General features: G+C 45.6%; 1 protein-coding gene across 5 annotated transcripts in view; it reads left to right on the top strand.

The window, feature by feature from the left end:
* IFT140 (intraflagellar transport 140) overlaps nucleotides 1-21,089 on the top strand; it is a 1,792,511-nt gene that overhangs the window by 1,727,501 nt on the left and 43,921 nt on the right. For all 5 annotated transcript variants that reach the window (XM_069210629.1, XM_069210628.1, XM_069210630.1 and 2 more), the window contains 3 exons: nucleotides 2,983-3,189; nucleotides 4,006-4,218; nucleotides 4,310-4,476. In XM_069210629.1, coding sequence (XP_069066730.1) covers nucleotides 2,983-3,189; nucleotides 4,006-4,218; nucleotides 4,310-4,476 — 587 coding nt within the window. The remainder of the gene's footprint in view (nucleotides 1-2,982; nucleotides 3,190-4,005; nucleotides 4,219-4,309; nucleotides 4,477-21,089) is intronic.

Here is a 21,089-nt window from a genome sequence, read left to right as displayed (position 1 = left end):
ATGATCTGAAAGAGCTAGGGGATGGAATTCTGAATTCAGGATGGAGTGTGTGAGAGATTGACTAATACATATATAATTGAGCCTAGAGTATGTGCAGTGGGAATGGGAGAAAAAGGTGTAGTCCATAGTTTCAGGGTGGATATGTCTCCAAGCAGCTATGAGTCCGGCCTCCTTTACTGTTCTTTTCAAGGTTTTAGAGAAACTCCCTGTAGATATGCATGCCGGATGTGTGCTATCAAAAACTGGGTTCCAGGTAAAGTTGGAGTCCCCCATTTGAATAATGTCTCCCTCAACAAATTTCCCTAACTGTGTAAGGCAGGACTGAATGAAGGTTTCTTGCGCTATATATGGTGCATGGATGACCTGTTATCCTCCCTTTCACCATCAAGAATCTTCTCTCCTTATCTGATCTATGACTAGAGGGTTGGAATTTAAGGAAGGAGTGAAAGAGAATGGCTACCCCGTTATGTTAGGTGGAGTAAGAAGAGATGGAAATCATGGGGTAGGATTTATTGTGTAGTCTGTGATCTTCACTGCGCTTAGGATTTATGGCATAATCTATGATCTTCACTACACTTGAGATGAGTCTCTGGTAAGGCTACTATATCATGTTTTGCATTCAGGATTGGATTTATAGTTTTTTACGCTTGGCAGGAGAGTTTAAGCCTCTTACATTCCATGTCAATTTTGTTAATACCATATTAATATATTATGAATGGTCGTTTACTCTTGAAACTCCCAATGAGGTGACGCTCATGGAAAACAAGCACAAATAACAAAGTTGAACTCTGGGGAATCCAAATCCCTCGAAAGGATAGAACTTGAAATAACTGTTTCATTGTGGGCGTGTAGGTCATTTCCTTCCTAAGCAATCGCAACATAAGCAAATGGATTCGAGGCATCGTTACATCAACATGACATCATACTATAAAAAGACAATGCCCTGTTTAAAAAAAAAAAAAGAGAGAGGCAAAGGCACCAAGCACTCTAGGCATACAATGGAAGCATTTAGGCCCAACGGGACCTGCGGGGTCAATTCATGGCAACTGTAGCTCACGAGAGGTGAACAGTTCTAAAGATACTATCAAGACAAATAAGTGGTAAATTTTAGCAGAAGTTTATGAAGAAGGGTCGGAGTCCACTCAGCACCATCCCTTTCATAGCCATCTTGGGCGTCTTTGGGGGAGCCAAGAACCTTTGTCAGCTCCAGCCGAGGGACCAAAAGTAGATGGCTCTTGGGGTCCTTCTGCAACCCTGCAGTCTGAAGGTGTTAGACCCAGGAGGGTCTCAGCTTCTATCACCTCTGTAAAGTGGTGCAATTTATTTTGGTAAACGAAGGCAGGGCCAAATGGGAAAATCCACCTGTATTTAATGTTTTCCAGATTAAGTTTATCTGTGACTGGTCTGAACTGGAGTCTTCTTGCCAGAGTGGTGGGTCCAATGTACTGGAAATACGGAGCATGTCATCACTTGGAAGGAAACTGTTTCCACCTTCCAGGACGCTTGTAAGATCGCTTCCTTCACCTTAAAAGTATGCAATTTTGCCCGGACATCTCGGGGTCATCTGTTTTTACTTCTGTTCTGTATGCCTCTCCCACATACTTGAGAAGCGAGGAGCTAGCTGCTCTGCTCAGGTTTAATTTATCTTAACGAGGAGCTCATGATGAAGGAAAAGTTACTAATCGTTAATATCAGTTCTCCATACTGGGTATCTTCATTACAATGATACATGACCCGTGTTCCTTTCCATTACAGTAATGGGAATGGAGGTATTATGTTTTTTAGATCCTGTAGCATTTAGTAGACCACCCCAGTAGACTGAGCCACCAGCTCCCACTATGCTGCATTTATTCTGCTACTCTGGAGCTCGTTGGCTGCTTTAAAGCAGCAGTGCAATGTTTGAAATATGTGAGACTTTTGTACCTATAAAAACAGTTACCATTCATTTTTCATCTTTTAAAAGGGCCTAATGGCAGTTATATGGCAGTCCTTTAGTGAGGGAAGCATTTTTTCAGGCGGTACTTATTGATCACGTATGTTTATGCCTAAATCAAAAAACCCTAAAGCATATCCTTTATCTCACCAGCAGCCAGTGTAAATTCCTGAAAGCAGTAGAAACATGTAACGTCTTTTTTTTAAACTGTCCACCAAGTGCACCACAAAGTTCTGTATCCTTTGTAATTTAATTATAGAGGATCATGGTATCCTAGGTGATGGCTAGTGCAATTATCAACATCTGACAGAACGCAGGCAGCTATAAACCTATAATGATGCTCCATCTGTAACAAAGTGGCTTTCTTAATGTTTTCTGTGCAAAAAAAAGAAACGAAGCAGAAGCAGACAGCATTGATCTCACCTGAAAAAACGTTAGCTCTTTTTCCACGGTAACTCCCAAAGATTTAATCATCAGTGCAAAGTCATTTGGTTCCCAGACATTCAGAATATTTGGGAACTATTGTCACGGTTTTGCTATTTCGGCACAAAAATAGTGTTGCAGCAGGAACGGACAAAAAGTAGTGCCAGCATTCTCTGTCAAATGATTTTCTAGGATCCAGTGTGTTTGTTGGCCTACCTTGAAGTTAAATAATCTGCAAAAGGGACATAGGGAAAACTACGATAAATCTTGTACTCTCAGTCCTTTCTCTTCTTAAATTGTTGGTGCAAAGTTGATAGAAATTGTGATACACTGTTAAAAATCTGGCAATTGTCACTGCTTACCTCAACATCAAAACGTAAACTTACAAAGATTTCTTTGCTTTATTTCATTTTATTTAACAGTCTAGATCATTTGTGCAGTAAGTGCAGGTTGTGTTACCCCTGCTTAACTGCACCTAGAGACTGGGTGCTGCAGCATGGGTGTAGAAAGCATCAATGGCTCACCAGACGTTGTGGTTCCTGATTGCGGTCTACTGTAATGTGTTTCTCACCTCTCTGGGTTAAAACCTATTATTTCAAATCCTTTTTTTCTTCTGTCACTCTTAGTATTATGAGGCCCTTCAACTGTGTCTAGAGCAGAATCTGATCATCACTGAGGAGATGGCTGAAAAAATGACAGTCTCTAAAGACTCCAAAGAGCTATCTGAAGACTCCAGACGAGAACTGCTCGAGCGGATCGCTGACTGTTGTATGCGACAAGGCAACTATCATTTGGCTACCAAGAAATACACACAAGCAGGAAATAAGCTAAAGGTAATTGAGGGTGATTAGATAGTGAATGCTGTAACCTATCTTATGTATATCATCTAGGTCAGGAGTGTCGTCCATAGGTCTGGAATGCCCAGAGGTTTGCACTTGTTTAATGAAAACCTGTGACATTTAAATTAGGTCTGTTTAGGCTAAATGTATGTGGATTATCGTTTGTGGCTATCCAGAAAATCTGGCTTGGATCTTGTCCTGCTTGATTTGTTGAACATTCTTGGTATAGGTGTTTCAGTGCTATGTATCCTTTAGTCCTTTGTCTGTAATGAATTATGGTTGTCACTTTTTCCTCTCTCAAAATTCTTTCTATGGTATTGTTCAAAAGGTGACCTTAACATTTTATTTAAAAACAAATGTAGTTAGATTGAGTTCAATGTCAAACAATAACCATTCAACAAATCAGTCATAAAGAACTCTGTAGTGCACTTGGAAAGTATCAAGAACACTCACACCCTTTAGATTGTTTCCACAGAGGAGCAAATATGGCAAAAACATGATCTACCCCACTGGATTCAGATAGGATATGACAGCAAACATTATCAGGCTAAGAGAAAAAGTAAGATAGTAAAGTGGACTAGATCAGGATTATTGTACAGTTAAAATTTATGCTAACAGTTTAAATATTCACTATCAACTTCTACAAGGAGCGCTTTCTCTTTCATTTTTGACATTCTACTTTTATGTCAACAGTAGTCCTATTTCTTGGAAAGGTGACTTCTTCTTTCTGTCTGCTCTGATGTTTGTCAGTGTAAGTTGCTTCCTGTTCCTGGGCCACATAGGTGACTAATATCCCTACTTTGACCACAGGCAATGAGGTCCCTCCTGAAGTCTGGTGATACTGAGAAGATTGTGTTCTTTGCTACTGTGTCACGACAGAAAGAGATCTATATTATGGCTGCAAATTACCTTCAATCATTGGACTGGCGCAAGGAACCAGAGATCATGAAGAATATTATTAGCTTCTACACCAAAGGAAGGGCTCTTGACCTGTTAGCTGGCTTTTATGATGCTTGTTCTCAGGTAAGTGACGTTCAATATAGGCCTAGTCACAATATCTAATGTGACTCATTTAAACAATACTGAAATCCTTTGTTGTGTTTGTTACTTGTAGGTTGAGATTGATGAGTATCAGAATTATGAAAAAGCTTTGGGTGCATTGACTGAAGCATACAAGTGCCTTTCTAAGGCTAAGATGAGGAACCCCCAAGAGCAGGAGAGCAAGCTTGTTGATCTTCAGAGCAAAATGGCCTTAGTAAAAAGGTTTATCCAGGCTCGGAGGTAAGAGGGTCATGAAGGCAAACTGTGAAACAAGGTGGATTTTGAAAAAGAGTCCTCTTCCAAAACATCACTTTGCCCAGTAAATGCTCCACTGAATTGTTTTGGGTCAACTTTAATTTCATATCTTTGATCCTTACGTATATAGATACCAAGGTTTGCCTGCTCCCTTCTTTAAGTAATCTTTTTTTCATAAACCAGTTTTATTGGTATTTTCTTTCACACTGCAAATGGAGCGTGTAACCATACTCCCAGTGATGTTTACTTATTGCTAATGCAGGTAGTCAGGCTATCATGGTGTATATTTCCTGATCTGAAAACATGGTTAAAAGGAAGGAAATTGCATTTCAAAGCAAGAAAGAAGGAGCAAGACACCAGGAGGCTGCAATAGTATATGTGATTATTATTGTATTTTGGATGGATAACACAAGGACCATATAGTTTATAATAAATGTTGAGTTTACAATAAATGCCAATAACAACTAATTTGCTAGCATTAGAGAAATAGGTAATTAAAGCATTTAGACTAAAAGACCTATTGAATTTGCTATGGGAAACTGAGATTTATTTTTAATTGGACATCTTCAGAAGGTATTTTATTACATCATAATGGGGCCAAAGAACGTGGATATTTTTAATGCTATTCTGAGATGAGTATTTAGATTGAGAGTAAGAGAGCTAAAAGAGATTTACATCAATTGGCTATATATTTGTATGTACTGACTAACTATTTTATATTATATCAGACATTAAATTACACTTTAGTTATTATTTCTATATGTATTCAATTTAACCTTTGTCTTGATAGTTGATTGTCAGTATAAGCTCTGGGTCTGTCGTGCTACATCCAGAGTTCACTGTGGTCCAAGGTCAGTAATCCATTTGCTGCTATAGAGCGGCATCAGGGTCCTTTTTTCAAAAGTAAAAGAATGACTAGCAAAAGAAAAGAGTATCATTTGACAAAATTATACTGACTATTAAGTCAAGGATGGCCAACGCTGCCAACACCAATACCCTCTCTGCCTCACTCTCTGTGAGTAATACACAAAGACCAACTGACAGCTCCACCTACTCATGTGACCCAGGAGACAGGCTGCAGGCACCAAATGGTAGCGAGAAGAAAATGCCAACTTTCTAAAAGTGGCATTTTTAGAATTGTGAATTAAAACCCAACTTTACTATAAAAGGTTTTAAAATTACAGTTCTTTAGAGAGAAAACTCGACTTACCTACCTGCTCCCAGTTGAAAGTTATCACTTATATGTAATAAGGTAATCCAATGTTATCCGATGGGTGAGGCAGGCCTTGCAGTAGTGAAAAACAAATTTAAGAGTTTTTTACTAATAGGACAGGTAAAAGTTAAAAGTGCATGTCCAACTTTAAAAACACATTGTACCTTGTCCTGTGGGCTGTTTAGGGATCACTTATATGTCTTAAAAAGGTAGGTTTAAGCCTGGCAGAAGGGTTATTTTGCCTGGACGACATGGCTGTTTTAAAACTGACACACAGGCTGCAGTGGCAGACCGGAGACATGTTTAAAAAGGCTACTTAAGTGGTTGGCAGAGAAAGTGTTGCAAGTACACTAGTAGCATTTAATTTACAGGCCCTGAGTACAAGTAGTACCACTTTACTAGGGATGTACAAGTAAATAAATGTACTGAGTGGGTGTAAGCCAATTACAACATGTTTACGGGAGGGAGCATAAGCACTTTAGCACTGGTTAGCAGTGTTAGAGTGTACAGAGTTCTAAAAGCTTACAAAAATGGTATAAGAAAACTGGAAGGTTAAAGGCAAAATGTTTGGTGATGACGCTGCAGAAAGGTTCAAGTTGAGCACAGATGATCAGAAAACACCTGTGCCACGGGGTGGGGGTGGGAAGAAGAGGGTGGTTCATTACAGCCATGTCAAGCCCACCACCTGAAGTCAGTGCTTGATACACAGGAATTCTTGCATCCCAGTCCAGAAACATGGTTCATCATATTTACCAATATTATCTGTGTAAAGACATATAGGGGGTCATTCTGACCCTGGCGGTCATCGACCGCCAGGGTCGACGACCACGGAAGCACCGCCAACAGGCTGGCGGTGCTTCCTTCTGTATTCCGACCGCGGCTTCCGCCCAGCCGGGTCCGGCGGTTTCCCGCCGGATTACCCTCGGCTGGGAGAATCTTCCATGGCGGCGCTGCTTGCAGCGCCGCCATGGGGATTCCGACCCCCTTCCCCCAGCCTGTTTCTGGCAGTTTTCACCACCAGAACCAGGATGGCGGGAACGGGTGTTGTGGGGGCCCCCAGGGGCCCCTGCACTGCCCATGCCACTGGCATGGGCAGTGCAGGGGCCCCCTAACAGGGCCCCAGAAAGATTTTCACTGTCTGCATTGCAGACAGTGAAAATCTCGACGGGTGCAACTGCACCCGTCGCACCCCTGCAACTCCGCCAGCTCCATTCGGAGCCGGCTTCATTGTTGCAGGGCCTTTCCCGCTGGGCCGGCGGGTGCTCCTTTGGCGGGCGCCCGCCGGCCCAGCGGGAAAGCCAGAATGGCCTCCGCAGTCTTTTGTCCGCGGAGCGGCCAAGTGGCGGTTCCCGTTTGGCTGGCGGCCACCGCCGCCAGCCAAACTCGGAATGAGGGCCATAGTGCTTTTACCACGTCAATAAGCAAAACTGCAGAGCTGAAGAAGGAAACACATTCTGCAGGACAAAGTAGACAAACGCTAGACTTTAGGGCTAAATAAAGCTGTGCAAGGACAGCTACTTGAAGACCTCCTTAAGAATAGGAAATTTCTGAACAATGAAACCCACAGTTATTGCATCTTGCTCGGAGTGTGAAAGCTTCAAGTGTACAATACGAAACATCCTGCTGAGAGACAGAAACAAATGTAAGTGTAGGGACTCCTGAAGAGTAAGGGTGAATCCCCTTGCACAATCAGAGAGCCTCAGTGACCTGCAATGATGGAATACCAGCACATGCCAGGGCATAAAGGACCTCCTTCACAAAGGATATATGCACTCTTACAAGGGATGCATTAACAACGGGGTATGGTAGGGAAGACAGGGATGGAAACTGCTTCTGGTGATGTTGGTAACCCTTGAAAGCATCATGCCCTCGTAGCCATAGAACATAGAATTCTGTTGACCAGGATGACAGGTGGCGATGCCTGTAAAAAACACAGTATTTGCCACAGAAAAATGGCCTTGACATTACCAAGAAGTGTGTGTGTTTTTTACAAACGATGCAGGAGGGCAACAGTCCACTCAGCCATATTCTCCACGCTATATAACACAAGCCCAAAGATCGAGCAGTGGCATTAATTCCATGTAGAGCCAGAGGGCTTTTTGGCAAAGTGATGGGCATCAACAAAAGAACATATCTATCAGGTTTGCCTGGACTTCTCCTTGTAGATCAGTTGAGGGCCTCCAGACATGCCTACAGATGGTCATCATGAACTCTAGTCCTGGCCACTGAATCAATACCATCAAGATAGAATTTAAGAATGTGCTTGGCAGCCCAGATCTGTGCCAAACTATCTGCCAAGGTGTGCTCCCACATGGCCCTGATGAAGTGGAACCACCATCTTCGTCCTGCATCATAGGCCGCTAGGCAGGTATATGGGAATGGACATGAATGTGCCCCGTAAGAAAGCAACCAATTTTTTAATTGATCTTTAGTGTGTGACTACAGGTGAGGTCCCCCTGCACAGTGATTGATGAGACAAAACCCTGACGACTGCAGTGTAAGTGGTACAGACACATTTCTTGCATGTTTCACATGATTATTTGAACACAAAGATTGCAAATAATTTGTGTGGATGAGGATCATGGGTTTTCTTTCGCTGTGTATGTTTAAGACTGATTCACACCAGATTTTTGGGTAAACAACTTTTGTATAATTTCCTTTTTTCTACTTTATTTTACTCAGTGGACTAACGATCTTCATACTGAGTATCCTAATATTATTAGGTATGCTGACAAGGACTAGGGTAGAGGTAAGATTTAGGCTTACCTCTGTGCATGTTTTAGGCATACTTGACAGACAGTAGGGACCTTTTGACAGACGTGCCCTGGCGAAGGCCTAGGACCCTTCACCTGGAAGCAAAAAATTTCTCCAGGTGGGTATCCTTTTTCAGTGGTGGGCCAAAACATGTTGACATTAATGAACGAGGATGTGTGGTGAATCCTTATTACTCCCAGACACCTTTCTAGGATTGTACCTAAAATTGGAGCCACAGTTTTTTAATCCTACCCTGAGCGACTCCCAATAATAAGAGAGATATCCAGGGTATGTACAGAGGCAGTTTTATGGTTTTAAGGTCTGGCCCCCATTATGCACCAGAACATACTTTATTCTGAGCTCCCTTTTCCCAGATTTTCTTAGGGCCAAGGTTGAGACCGCTGGGTTAATACGATCTTAACTCGATAGGGCGGACTGGCCAAGGCTGAAGCATACCATGGTCATGTCGGTGTTGCTTTTCCGTCCATGAACAGTGTATGTTATTAGGGGATAATAGTGGAAAATAGGGGTTCCCGAAAGTTATAGCTTTAGAAATTGAGTGTGTGGATCACATACTTGCCCCACTTTTTTGTGTGGTATTTGTTACGGATTTGGAGATTGTGGGGCAGGGTCGAGTTCTTCTACCTCTTTTTGTGTTCCAACAAAAGTTTTATGTTCCTAGTTAACTCCGAAATGAGAAATGCTGCTGTAGATGATGTTGATACTAGCACTGATGGTGGAACAATCGGCAAGGACTATGACAGCAAAAGAAAGGCTGCTAGGGTTATGGCAGTGTCAGAAGCATCAACTTGGTCTACAGGCACCATGGTAGATGCTGCCAGCAGAGGAAATGCCTAGAAGATGCTGTAGGCAAAATGTATCATAGGGTGCTAGAGTAGGAAAGCATAGCAAGCAAGCTGCCACTTGAGTATGGGCAGCACCAGGTGCCTGGAAAGCCAGGAGTGGGTGCAAGATCACCAGACAACCAGCAGCTCACCAACACCTGGGTGCACATGCTCCAAAATTGGAAGCGAATCCAGATGACCTTCTCTGACGCTGGTTCCGATGCTCTCGGTGCCGCTGTTGCCCACCGGAGGCGCAAGCCCCATGCTGATTCCCGACGGTCCAGAGTTAGAATTGTGTCGCACAACATTGATTCCGGGTCCAACGGACCCACAGGTGCCTGATCATTTCCTGAATCTTATTGTTCACAGCCAAGCATGGTAGAAGATTGGGAGGTGTCACCGGACACCAGTTAGAAAGATCTTTGGAATTGTATGAGGAACTAGGAGAGGCTAGTGGCCAGAACACCTCTCCAGATACTGTCCTGCTCTCTCCCCCCACTGTGGCTACGGAGAAGAAAGCTTCCTATGTAATGGTGGTGGGTAGGACAGCGGATGACCTTGACCTCAAACTGCCCTCAGTGACTTGCAAGACGAACATGTTGACTGAAGCGCTTCAGCCTGGGGCCTCTACTTCCGAACCTCTCCTGCCCTTAAACAAAGCACTTACCGACCTCCTGCTGGGAATGTGGGTCCAAGCCCAGCACAGGGGCTCCTGTAAATAGGATGAACAACTGCCGCCACCGCGCTGCACCAGGAGACCCTAGTTTCTTCAGTCAACACCCCACCCCTGAGAGCTTGGTAGTCCAAGCCTCAACTGCCCATAGCGCATTCCTTTCTGCTCCCCCGGCCCGGGAATCCAAGAGGTTGGACCATCTTGGGAAGATTGTTTTCTCCCACCAGCCTGGCCCTCAGGTCAGTGAACACCTCATTTTTTGGGGGCCATTTCTCACATACTATTTGGGATACGGTTGCACAAGTGCTGCCTCGGGTCCTGGAGGAGGCCCGGGCCATAATCTCCCAAGCAGCAAAAGACGGGAGGGACGCAGCAAAGTACACCATTCGGTGTGGCTTGGATACGATTGACTCGCTGGGCAGAGCAGGTGCATCGACAGTGGCCTTACGGCGCCACGCCTGGCTGAGAACATCTGTTTTTTCGGGGGATACCAAGGCAAACGTTATGGACATGCCCTTTGATGGGACTTGCTTGTTTGACGAGAAGGCAGATACAGCCCTGGAGCGCTTTGAGGACTCTCAGACTTACAGCCAAGTCTTTGGGCCTCTTGGCGACCCTTCATCAACAGTCTGTCTTTCACCCATTTTGTGATTACGGAAGGGGTATGGCTCTGCACCATCCTATGCCAGCCACCATCCTACGCAACTACCCCAGGCAATGCGACAACAAGGGTGCTGTGCCTTCAGACCTGGAGGATCTGGAAGTCAGATGTCCTCTGCCACCCAGCCCCGGCAACTGCAGCCTGAAAGCCCTCCTAGTTTGGTTCTGCAGGACCATGCTCGCCCAGTTGGAGAGAGAATTCAACATAATCTCCTCCACTTGCAGTCTATCACATCGGTGCATGGGTACTACAGATCATTTGGAAGGGCTATGCCCTGCCTTTCCAATCCTTTCCTCACCCCATGCTGCCATCATTCGAACAGCTGGCGGAGGATCATTTGTTTCTGCTCCGAGAGGAAGTTACATCACTCTTGGCCAAGGGCGCAAATAGAAGGGGTCCCAATATCAGAAGTAGGCAGTGGTTGTTATTCCCACTACATTCTGATACCCAGAGAGAACAAGGGGCTATGCCCTATTCTAGACCCATGGACCGTAAATCTCTTCCTCAAGAAGAAGAAATTCAAGATGGTCATGTTGGCTCAGGTCTTGTCTGTCGTAGACCTAGAAGACTGGATGGTAGCGCTGGACTTACAGCATGCGCATTTTCATATTCCCATCCTGCCAGCCTATAGGCATTACCTGTGGTTCAAGGTGGGCCACAAACACTTTCTGTTCACCTTGCTGCCATTTGGTCTTAGCAGTGCCACCAGGTGTTCACCAAGGTGATGTCGATGGTCGCAGCTCATCTGTGCAGGTCAGGGGTTTCAGTCTTCCCCCTACCTCGATGACTGGCCGTTGAAGATGAGCTCGCCCCAGGCGGTTGTCTCCCACTTCCAGACTACAACATAACCTGCATTTGCTGGGGTTCACTTTAAATGTGCTGAAGTGACACCTAACTCCCTCTTAGATGCTTTCCTTCATAGGAGCTGTTCTGGACACAGTGAAGTTTCGCACTTATCCTCCCGAGCAGCGAGTCCAGGATATTCAGGCTATGATACCGATGTTTCAGCCTCTGTCCTGGGTTTCGGTGAGACTGACTTTGAGGCTGCTGGGCCTCATGTCCTCCTGCATCCTGCTGGTAAATTGTGCCAGATGGCATATGCAGGCTCTGCAGTGGGACCTGAAGTTCTAGTGGGCGCAGCATCAGGCAAATGTCTCCTACATGGTCCAGATCTCGGAGAAAATTGCAAAAGACCTGCAGTGGTGGATTATGAGCAATTGAGTCAGAGGCAGACTCCTCTCCCTACGGTCATGACAGAAGTGTCACTTCTGAGATGGGGCTTCCATCTGGGAGAGGTGGAGATCAGAGGACTCTGGTATCCGGCAGAATCTGGTCTCCACATCAGTCTGTTGGAACTCTGCGTGATCCGACTAGCACTCAAGGCATTTCTTCGCTCTGTCAAGGGGAATTTAGTGCAGGTGTTAACGGACAACACCACTGCCATGTGGAACTGCAACAAGCAGGACGCGGTAGGGTTGTGGACCCTTGTCGAGAGGCCCTGACTGTGGACATGGCTGGAACAGCAGGGCATAACCCTAGTGGTTCAGCACCTGGCAGGTTCTCTGAAAATCAGGGCAGACAAACTCAGCCGTCGTTGCCTAGTTGTTCACAAGTGGTGTCTCCATTCGAAGGTGGCGCAAAGACCCTTTCAAAAGTGGAGAGAGCCTTTGTTAGATCTATTCACCTCCGAAGAGAACACGCAATGTCAGCAGTACTGTGTGTTGGAGTTTCCAAGGCAGCAATTGCTTAGTTACGCTTTTTGTCGTGAGTGGAGCTCAAGCCTCCTATATGTCTTTCCACCCATGCCCCTCCTGCCCCGAGTTCTCAAGAAGATCAAGAACAACTGGGGCCAAGCAATCCATGTGGCTCCAGACTGGTCACAAAGAATCTGGTATACCGAGATTCTGAAGTTGAGAGTTGATCCTCTAATCAGGCTGCACCTTCGGGAGAATCTTCTGTAGCAGCAGTAGGGGAGAGTTCTCCACCCGAACCTGTGAACTCTACACCTTTATGCATGGAGATTAAGCGGTGACAGTGGACAGCCTTCAACCTTCCTCCCGAAGTTTGTAATGTTATTTTAGCAACCAGGTGTTCCTCCACAAAAACTGTATATTGTACAGAGAAGTCTTTACATCCTCTTTCTGCTTCTCTCTCTGAGGTTCTTCTTTTCATTCTATCTCTTGCTCACCAGGTCTCTGCTCTGGGCACTCTTAAGGGCTATCTGTCTGCTTTATCCTCTTTAGTTTAGTTTAGTATAGTTTAGTTTAATAGATTTATAAAGCGCATGGCTACCCGAAGGCCTCCCAGCACTGAGGAAGTACGAAGGCATCACAGTGAGAATTTATGCTGAAAAGAGTAGAGTCTTCAATTTACCTTGAAAAGAGAGTTCGGAATTGTCCATTCCAAGTGACAGGGGGAGAGAATTTACTGCGGATGCCTGACCAATCCTCGTTGTTTAAGTCCCCTACTGTAAATAGGTTTCTAAAAAGGCTTGTTACATATGTTCCCACCTTCACCCTTTAAATATGCCTCAGTGTGATCTTAATTTAGTTCTCACATACCTCATGTGTGCTCCCTTCGAGCCACCGCACAATTGTCCCCTCCGGCTGCTTACCATCAAGACAGCCTTCCTAGTGTCTGCCCGGAGGGTGAGTGAGCTGCAGGACTTGTCCGTAAGCCTCCATATCTCACAGTATTTCCTGACAAGGTGGGGCATGTGCCTCTTTCCTGCCTTATTTGCACCCCCTCATCCCTCTAAGGAAGAGGAGTGATTCCAACGGCTGGACCCAAAAATAGTGTTGTTGTTCTACCTTAACCGCACAAAAGAGTTCTGGGTGGGTGACCAATTCTTTGTGGGATATGTGGGAGCAAAGAAAGGTCAGGCAGTACAGAAACAAACCATTTTCTGTGGGTTGTTCTCTGTATAACGATCTGCTTCGCCCTGTCTAAGAAGCAGCCTCCTGAGGACTTATAAGCCCATTTCACTAGGAGAAAAGCTGCGACCATGGCGTTAGCTCGTGGAGTCCCAGTCCTGGACATCTGTTAGGCAGTAACATTGGCTTGGGGATCTATTGAAAAGTAAGGAATCTGTAGCTAGAAGTCTCTGTCAGATTAACAAATTACTTACCTTTGGTAACGCATTTTCTGGTAGAGACGATCTAGCTGCAGATTCCTTACACCCACGCGTGCCTCCCCGCTCTGCTGACTTATTTGCTAGGGTCAGGGTGATCCCTTTCAGGGCCCTAGTTTGGACACACATATTTGCGTGTTCTTGTCATGACTCTGCGCTCCTGGGGTGCGAAGTCATGTTCCTGGGTGGCACTTCTATTGGTGACCACAACGTCACATCCGACAATGCCACACAGAACTGAACGGAGCCACCCGACAACGTGCGCAGGGGTATTGCTCAAGCAAAAGTTTCTGGATCCAGCCTGATGCCTCGGGAAGTTCAAAGGTAAGGAATATGCAGCTTGGTAGAATCTCTACCAGATAATGCATTATCGAATGTAGGAAGCGTGGTGGGTACCTAAGGTGCTTACACCTTATACCAGGTCCAGGTATCCCCTATTAGTGTAGTGTAGGCAGTGTCTAGAAGCCTGGCTTTCTAGAGGTAGCTGTAGATGAGCAGCCAAGGCTTATCTAGGAGACATGCAAAGCTCATGCAATACCACTGTAGTCACACAGCACTTACACACATGAAAGAAAACATAGTGTTACAAAACTAAAGGTATTTTATTTTAGTGATACAATACCAGAAAGTACTAGAGAGGCAACCCTCAAATAGGAGGTAAGTAACACACTAGATATATGCACTAATTACCAGAAATAGGCATAGGAAGTGATAGAAAACAGTGCAAATGCAGTTAGACAATAGTGACCCTAGGAGGAGGCCAAACCATATACTAAAAAAATGGAATGCGAACACAGGACGCCCACCCAGGTAAGTGGAATGTGCAGAGGGGAGCTGGGGGTACTAGGAAACCCCAAAGTTAAGTACCAAGGTCCCCTCTAGCGACCAGGAGAAAAGGAGTAATTAAGTGGATTTTCCCCAAACCACCCAAAAGGAAGGAAAAGAAGAAATGCAGCACCCAGACAAGACTGCACAAAACCAGCAGTGGACTCCTAAAGAGGAAGACCTGTGGAAGAAGGGGATCAAGTGCAGAAGTCACAGAAGAGTCCAGGAGGAGTAGGAGCTACCACCCACCCAGCTGCGGATGCAAGAGTTGGTTACTGTGATGTGAAGAAGGTCAGCACTGCAGCCCTTGAGTCGGTGAAGAGTTCCTGAGGGATGCAGACGACGTCCCACGCTGGAAGAAGAATTGCAGTCGGTGTTGGTGCAGGAAATCCACCAACAAGCCTCGGCAAAGGTTACATGTTCCCTCTAATTTTTTTCCACTCTGTGCGGCAGTGTAAGGTCTCTGTGCGCTGCAGCCAAGGATACGTGCGACAAGAAATTGACCATTCACACGAGCGCAGCACATAAATACCAAGATCATTGGCATTTGCCTCTCGATAGCTTTGTTTTACCACTAAAGCAAAAAAGGCAGGGCATTAGAAGTTAAAAAGAAGAAAATAGTATCTCATTAATGTCAGGAGCAGCGGAGGGGCACAGATTAAGTTGAATCAATCAGCGCTTGGTACCTGCTTCACACAGAGGAACGGAAATGATGCTTGGCTTCCAGTGACGAATTACAAGACTGTAGAGAAGAGTGCCACACAAGCCAACAAATAGTAAGTGAAATGCAGGCTCCAAGCCCTTGACTGTACACAACAGAGTCTCCCAAGCAAGACGCATGAGCTAGCACATGCACTCACAGCAAGCAACAGAAAGGTGACAAGAACGGCCTACCACTGCGCATCTTCATAAGGTGGTGGGTTTTAGTGATATTTGAACCGTTTGAGCTACAAACAATGTATTTTGGAAGCAGATTTTTGGTGTCAAAATCTGTAACTATACAAAAATGCTGGGGCCACACAACTGCATAATTTTAGTGGCCCTGAATATAGTGCATCTTACAAACTGAAGTCACGGCGGGGGCTCAACAAACAGACAAAATCAAGGCATAGTTTGCTTAGTCCCATGATCGTTAATGCAGACAGTGACTTTAGCCCACCCATAACCCTGGGAATTCCTCACAATAACCAACTACCTAATCTGTAACCTGCAGTACAGAGTACAGCATTTGGCACTTATCCTTCTTGTGTTCTCCGGTTTTGCAGCATGTTATTAAGGCTAGGCATTCTGATTATCCAAATCAGTCAATTAGAAGGACAGTATATAAAAACAAATAACCCAGTTCAGGAAGCACTGTAGTTATAGAAGTGCAGACTTCTCTAAGAAAATATCTAAAAATGTAATAGCCAAAAACATCTTTCCATCCCAAACTGTAAGCCCCTTATCTTTATTGCCCTTTATTTATAGTCTTTAAATCGTAGAGTCCAAGCCTTGAGGGTGCCAGAGTCTTTAAGAAAGAAAACAATTGCTGTGCCATCTTAACAGCTGTGCACAAGTTATTACAAGCAGAAGGGGTAAAACACAACCAGGGAAATAAAGCATGAGTGACATTGTAAGAATGGAGAGACATCATCCCCTTCTCCTTATGGTGACTTTTCCAGATTGAGATAGCGGAAGTGAAAAAAAAAAAAAAAAAAAGTAGGGGGGGGGGGGGCTAACCAAGTGGGGCAGTATACAAGTGACACCATGGCGAATCACGTCACAGTTTGTTGTTTCCGGTGCTGAATGGGGTTTTATCACACGTTTGTGTTACCACTGCACTAAGCAAGTGCCAATACATAAGATTAAGGGCATGTAATCCAATAATACATTATGTTTTTTCGTGTGCTATTGTGGACTCAAAATTCAAATAAGATACATAACACTGAGAAATAATCTGTCGCAAAGTAAAATGACTGTGCCATTGTTTACTTAAAGGAATAAAAGGTTGAAGGCCAGATGTAATATTGTATTAGTTGCCAAAATTGGCCACAAATTATACATCAACTTTTTGCGACCAGTATCTGATTTTGTAAACTAACCCACATACTATAAGGTTAAATTGCAAAAACACAATTTGCACAGCTGAAGAGCTGCCTAATGAATACTAAAAAGACATGTCGCAATTCGTGATCCTCAGGGACACCTGGCCACCATCCTGATGTTTGCACTTTCAAATGCCCGCCCATAAAGAATATGGCACTGATTTAAAGAGAAACATTTTACTTGTTGTTTCCGGTGCGGAGTACCAGTACTTATTTTTGAGGGCTGATGCTTATTTTTCTTACTCAAACATTTACTGCGAGTAAAAGACACATGGGAAAGACGGAGAAAGAGAAGAACAAAAAAGTGTCACAAAGGAAGAAAGCTGCAAGACTGAGCGGAAGGGCCAGGGACTGGCTTTAAATGTATTGAAGCGGCTCTAGATGGCTTCAGTATTATGCTGCCTTAGTATTCTGTGTTTGCATTTTTAATTGCAGCAGCCTCGTGTTTAAGAAGAGGGCTTTGGGCACCGGCATCTTTTTTTTATTTAAGAGAAACGTTTTACTTGTTGTTTCCTCTTTTTGAGCGCCGGCCCTTATTTTGAAGCCTCAAGCATTTACTGCGAGTAAAAGACACATATGGGCAAGACGGAGAAAGAGAAAAACAAAAAAGCTTCACAATGGGAGAAAACAGAAAGCTGCAAGAGTGAGCTGAAGGGCCGGGGACTGGCTTTAAATGTATTGAAGAGGCCCGAGATGGCTTCAGTATTACTGCCTTAGAATTCTGTGTTTGCACTTTTAATTGCAGCAGCGCCATGTTTAAGATGAGGGCTTTGGGCACCAGCAAGTTTTTTTATTTACAGATTATGCACTGGCGAGCACAATGCCCTCAGTGACAAAATAAACATTTTATCTAGCAAGCGATCACTCCAGCCAGCCAGGCTGCTGATAAGCATGATTTATTGCCCTGAATGCAGCCCGGTGCCCCCCAGCCAGACAAAGCTAATTAAACAACGTGACCTGCTGTAACTCCTGTAAAAGCACAAACCTTATTCACGGGGATGTCTCCTCTGGATACTGCTTGTCCTGCGCTGCTGCAAAGGCAGGCAGTAAAATGTGCGCGCTTTGTAAACGTGTGTGCGCGGTGGGAAAAGTAATTGTGCGCGCCGCACAAGTGGGCACCTTAAAGGGAACATTGGTTACGGTTGGCGAAAAGTGGAGCTACCGGGGACCAGCAAGGCCCAGGAGGACTCAACCCAGGAGTGGGAGTCAGAGGAGACCCTCAGTGACACAGAAAGCCCACAGGAGCAAGGGCAGCACCCACAGGCTGGAGGACACAGGAGTCGCAGAAGAGCCCATGCAGCACGACTGAAGAAGGGTCCCATGCCGCAGGAAAACCACGCAGAGGGCTGTGTGTCGCAGGAAGGAGTGCTGGGAACTGGAGCTACACGTAGTCTGAAGATCCCTTGGAGGAGATGCAAACAAGCCTTGGCAACTGCAAGGGAGGCTTTGCACAGGGTTACTGTCCTGCGTTGAAGGCAAGGGCATACCTCCACCAAAGTTGGACAGCTGGCAGAGAGGACCAAGAGGACTACTCCGGACCACCACCCGTGCTGCAAGATCCACACAGCTCAGGATGAGAGGGGATCCACACAGCTGGTTGTCATTGCAGTAGGTGCCTGTGGATGCAGTGGAGTGACCCTTTCACTCTAAGGGAGATTCCTTCTTCCTTCTCGTGAAGACTGAAGACTTGCCACCCTCAGTAGACGGATAGCTGGGGAAAAGTTGTTAAAGCTGGAAGGAGTCGTGGAAGCAATGTTGCAGGAAGAGTCTTCTTCGTGAATGCAGATCGTCGGTTCCTGGAGGATCCAGTCGCGGTTCCAGTGGCTAGAAATTGAAGTAAGGTTGCAGAGGAATCCTGCTGGAATTTTGCAAGCCGAATCTGAGGACCCACCTAAGAGAGAGACCCTGAATAGCCCTGAAAGAGGAATTGGTCCCCTAGTCAGGTGACCACCTATCAGGAGGGGGTTCTGACATGGCCTGGCCACTCAGATGCTCCCAGAGGTCCCTGCTACCCTTAGATTCAAGATGGCAGATCCCAGGGACCCTCTGGAGGAGCTCTGGGCACCACCCCTGGGGTGGTGATGGACAGGGGAGTGGTCACACCCCTTTCCTTTCTCCCGTTTCACTGGAGATCCCTGAACCAGTGTAGACTGGTTTATGCATGAAGGGCACTAAATGTGCCCTTCAAAGCATACCAGTGGCTTGGGAGGCTATCCCCTCCCAAGCTATGTAACGCCTATTTCCAAAGGGAGAGGGTGTTACTGCCCTCTCCCAAAGGAAATCGTTTGTTCTGCCTTCCTGGGCTTGAACTGTTCAAGCAGCAGGAGGGCAGAAACCTGTCTGAGGGGTGGCAGCAGCTTGGGCAGCCTGGAAAACCCTGGATGGCTGGTAGGAGCAATGCTGGGGTACTCTAAGAAGCCCCTAGAGTGCATGGAATTATACTTCCAGTAAAGACAACAGTATTGGGGTATGATTCCGACATGTTTAATAACAAACATGCCTAGGTACGGAGTTACCATTATGAAGCTGGACATAGGTAGTGACCTATGTCCAGTACAGGGTAAAATGGCATCCCCACACTCACGAAGTCCATGAAAATGGCACTGGAGTTCATGGGCACACCTCTACTAGTGCAGGGATGCCATCACACACAGGTACTAGCATCCTCCCTTCTGGGCTAGGAGGGCCTGCTGTAGGGGTGACTTACCGTGACCAGGAGCAGTGACCTGTAGTGAAAAAGAGTGCATGCACCCTTTCACGTAGGCTGCAATGGCAGGCCTGCAGAACACTTTGCATGGGCTGCCCATGGGTTGGCATAATACATACTGCAGGCCATAGGGATCCCTTGGTACACCAATGCCCTAGGTACCTTTACACCATATACTAGGGATTTACATGGGGGCACCAGTATGCCAAATGTGGGGTGAAAGTGGTACAAGTTACCAAGTTAGAAGGGAGAGAACCTAATCACTGGGATCCTGGTTAGCAGGTTCCCAGTGAACACAGTCAAACACATTGACAACAGGCAGAAAATGGGGGTAACCATGCCAAGAAAGAGGGTACTTTCCTACACCGAAGGAAAGTAACTTGTTCGTTAGAAGTTTCTTTCAGATCAGGATGGTTATGCATGCCCTAACCTTCCTATCCCACCTCCAGACATGCATCCTACACCACAGCAACTTCCGGAGGACCACTTGTATATTTTACGGAAGGATGTTCAGACTCTCTTCAAGAAGGGAGCCATAGAGAGCCTACCCGCATTGGAAGTGGCTGCTGCTCCCATTACTTTCTGGTGCGGAAGAAGGAAGAATGGCTTTGTACTATTCTAGATCTACAACTGTTGAACTTATATTTCAAAAAGGATAAGTTCAAAATGCTATCTCTGGCCCAAGTTATTTCTGCCCTGTTTCCAGGCGACTGGATGAGAGCTTTGAATTTACAGGATGTCTGTTTTGCACATCCTTATCCTGTAGTCCTTCTGATGGTACCCGCTATTTCACATAGGCCACAAGCACTTACTGTTCTCTGTGCTCCCCTTTGGTCTCACCAGAGCCCCTTGGGTGTTCATAAAAGTGATGGTGGTTGCTGTCTACTTAAGGAGGTTGGGAACACAATCCTTCCTGTACCTCAGTGACTGGTTGCTAAAGGTGGGCTCTCCTCAAAAAATCTTAAATCTCCTTCAGCGACTGAAGATCTGTTGACAGCTTGGAATTTAACATCAACATGCCAAAGTCACACCTGACTCCTTCACAGAAGCTCCCTTTCGTTGGACCCATCCTGAGCACTATACTGTTTCAAGCCTTCCCTCAGCCTCAACAAGTCTGAGGTATTAGGGCTGTGATCCCGATGTTTCAGCCCTTGACTTTGTCTCAGTGAGAGCAACTCTGAAGCCTCTTGACCTCCTGCATCCTGTCTGCGGCCTGCCTTTCCACACCAGGTGGCACATGTGGGCTCTGAAGTCTCAATGTACTTAGCAACAAAGGGAACATCTCAAATTCCATCCATGTGTTGGAGGATATTGCAAAAGATCTTTGGTGGTGATTGCTGGACCGCAGTCAGACCGGCGGCTGGTCCCCTCACCCTACTCCATGCAGAGGTAATATTTGTGACAGATGCATTTGCTGGTTGGATAGGCCATCAGGGAGTGGTGTAGATTCGAGAACTCTGGTCTCTGGTGGAAGACTGCCTCCACATCAACCTGTTGGCCCTTGGGGACAACACCACTGCCATGTGGATCTGCAAGAAACATGCATTTCCCAAAAGGGCCAACCCACATGTTTATTCCGAATTCTTTTGTGATGTCCCAATGGGAACTGAATCTCATTCTCACATTTTGAATGTACACCTCACTTGAAGCAATGCACAGTTGTCTTCTAAAGTTACTTACCCCGAAGACAGTGTTCCTCGTAGCGA

Source organism: Pleurodeles waltl, chromosome 10 (assembly GCF_031143425.1).
Source record: "Pleurodeles waltl isolate 20211129_DDA chromosome 10, aPleWal1.hap1.20221129, whole genome shotgun sequence".
NCBI classification, from domain to species: domain Eukaryota; kingdom Metazoa; phylum Chordata; class Amphibia; order Caudata; family Salamandridae; genus Pleurodeles; species Pleurodeles waltl.
The sequence above is the reverse complement of the archived record's forward strand: the minus strand, read 5'-3'. Positions and strand labels throughout refer to the sequence as shown.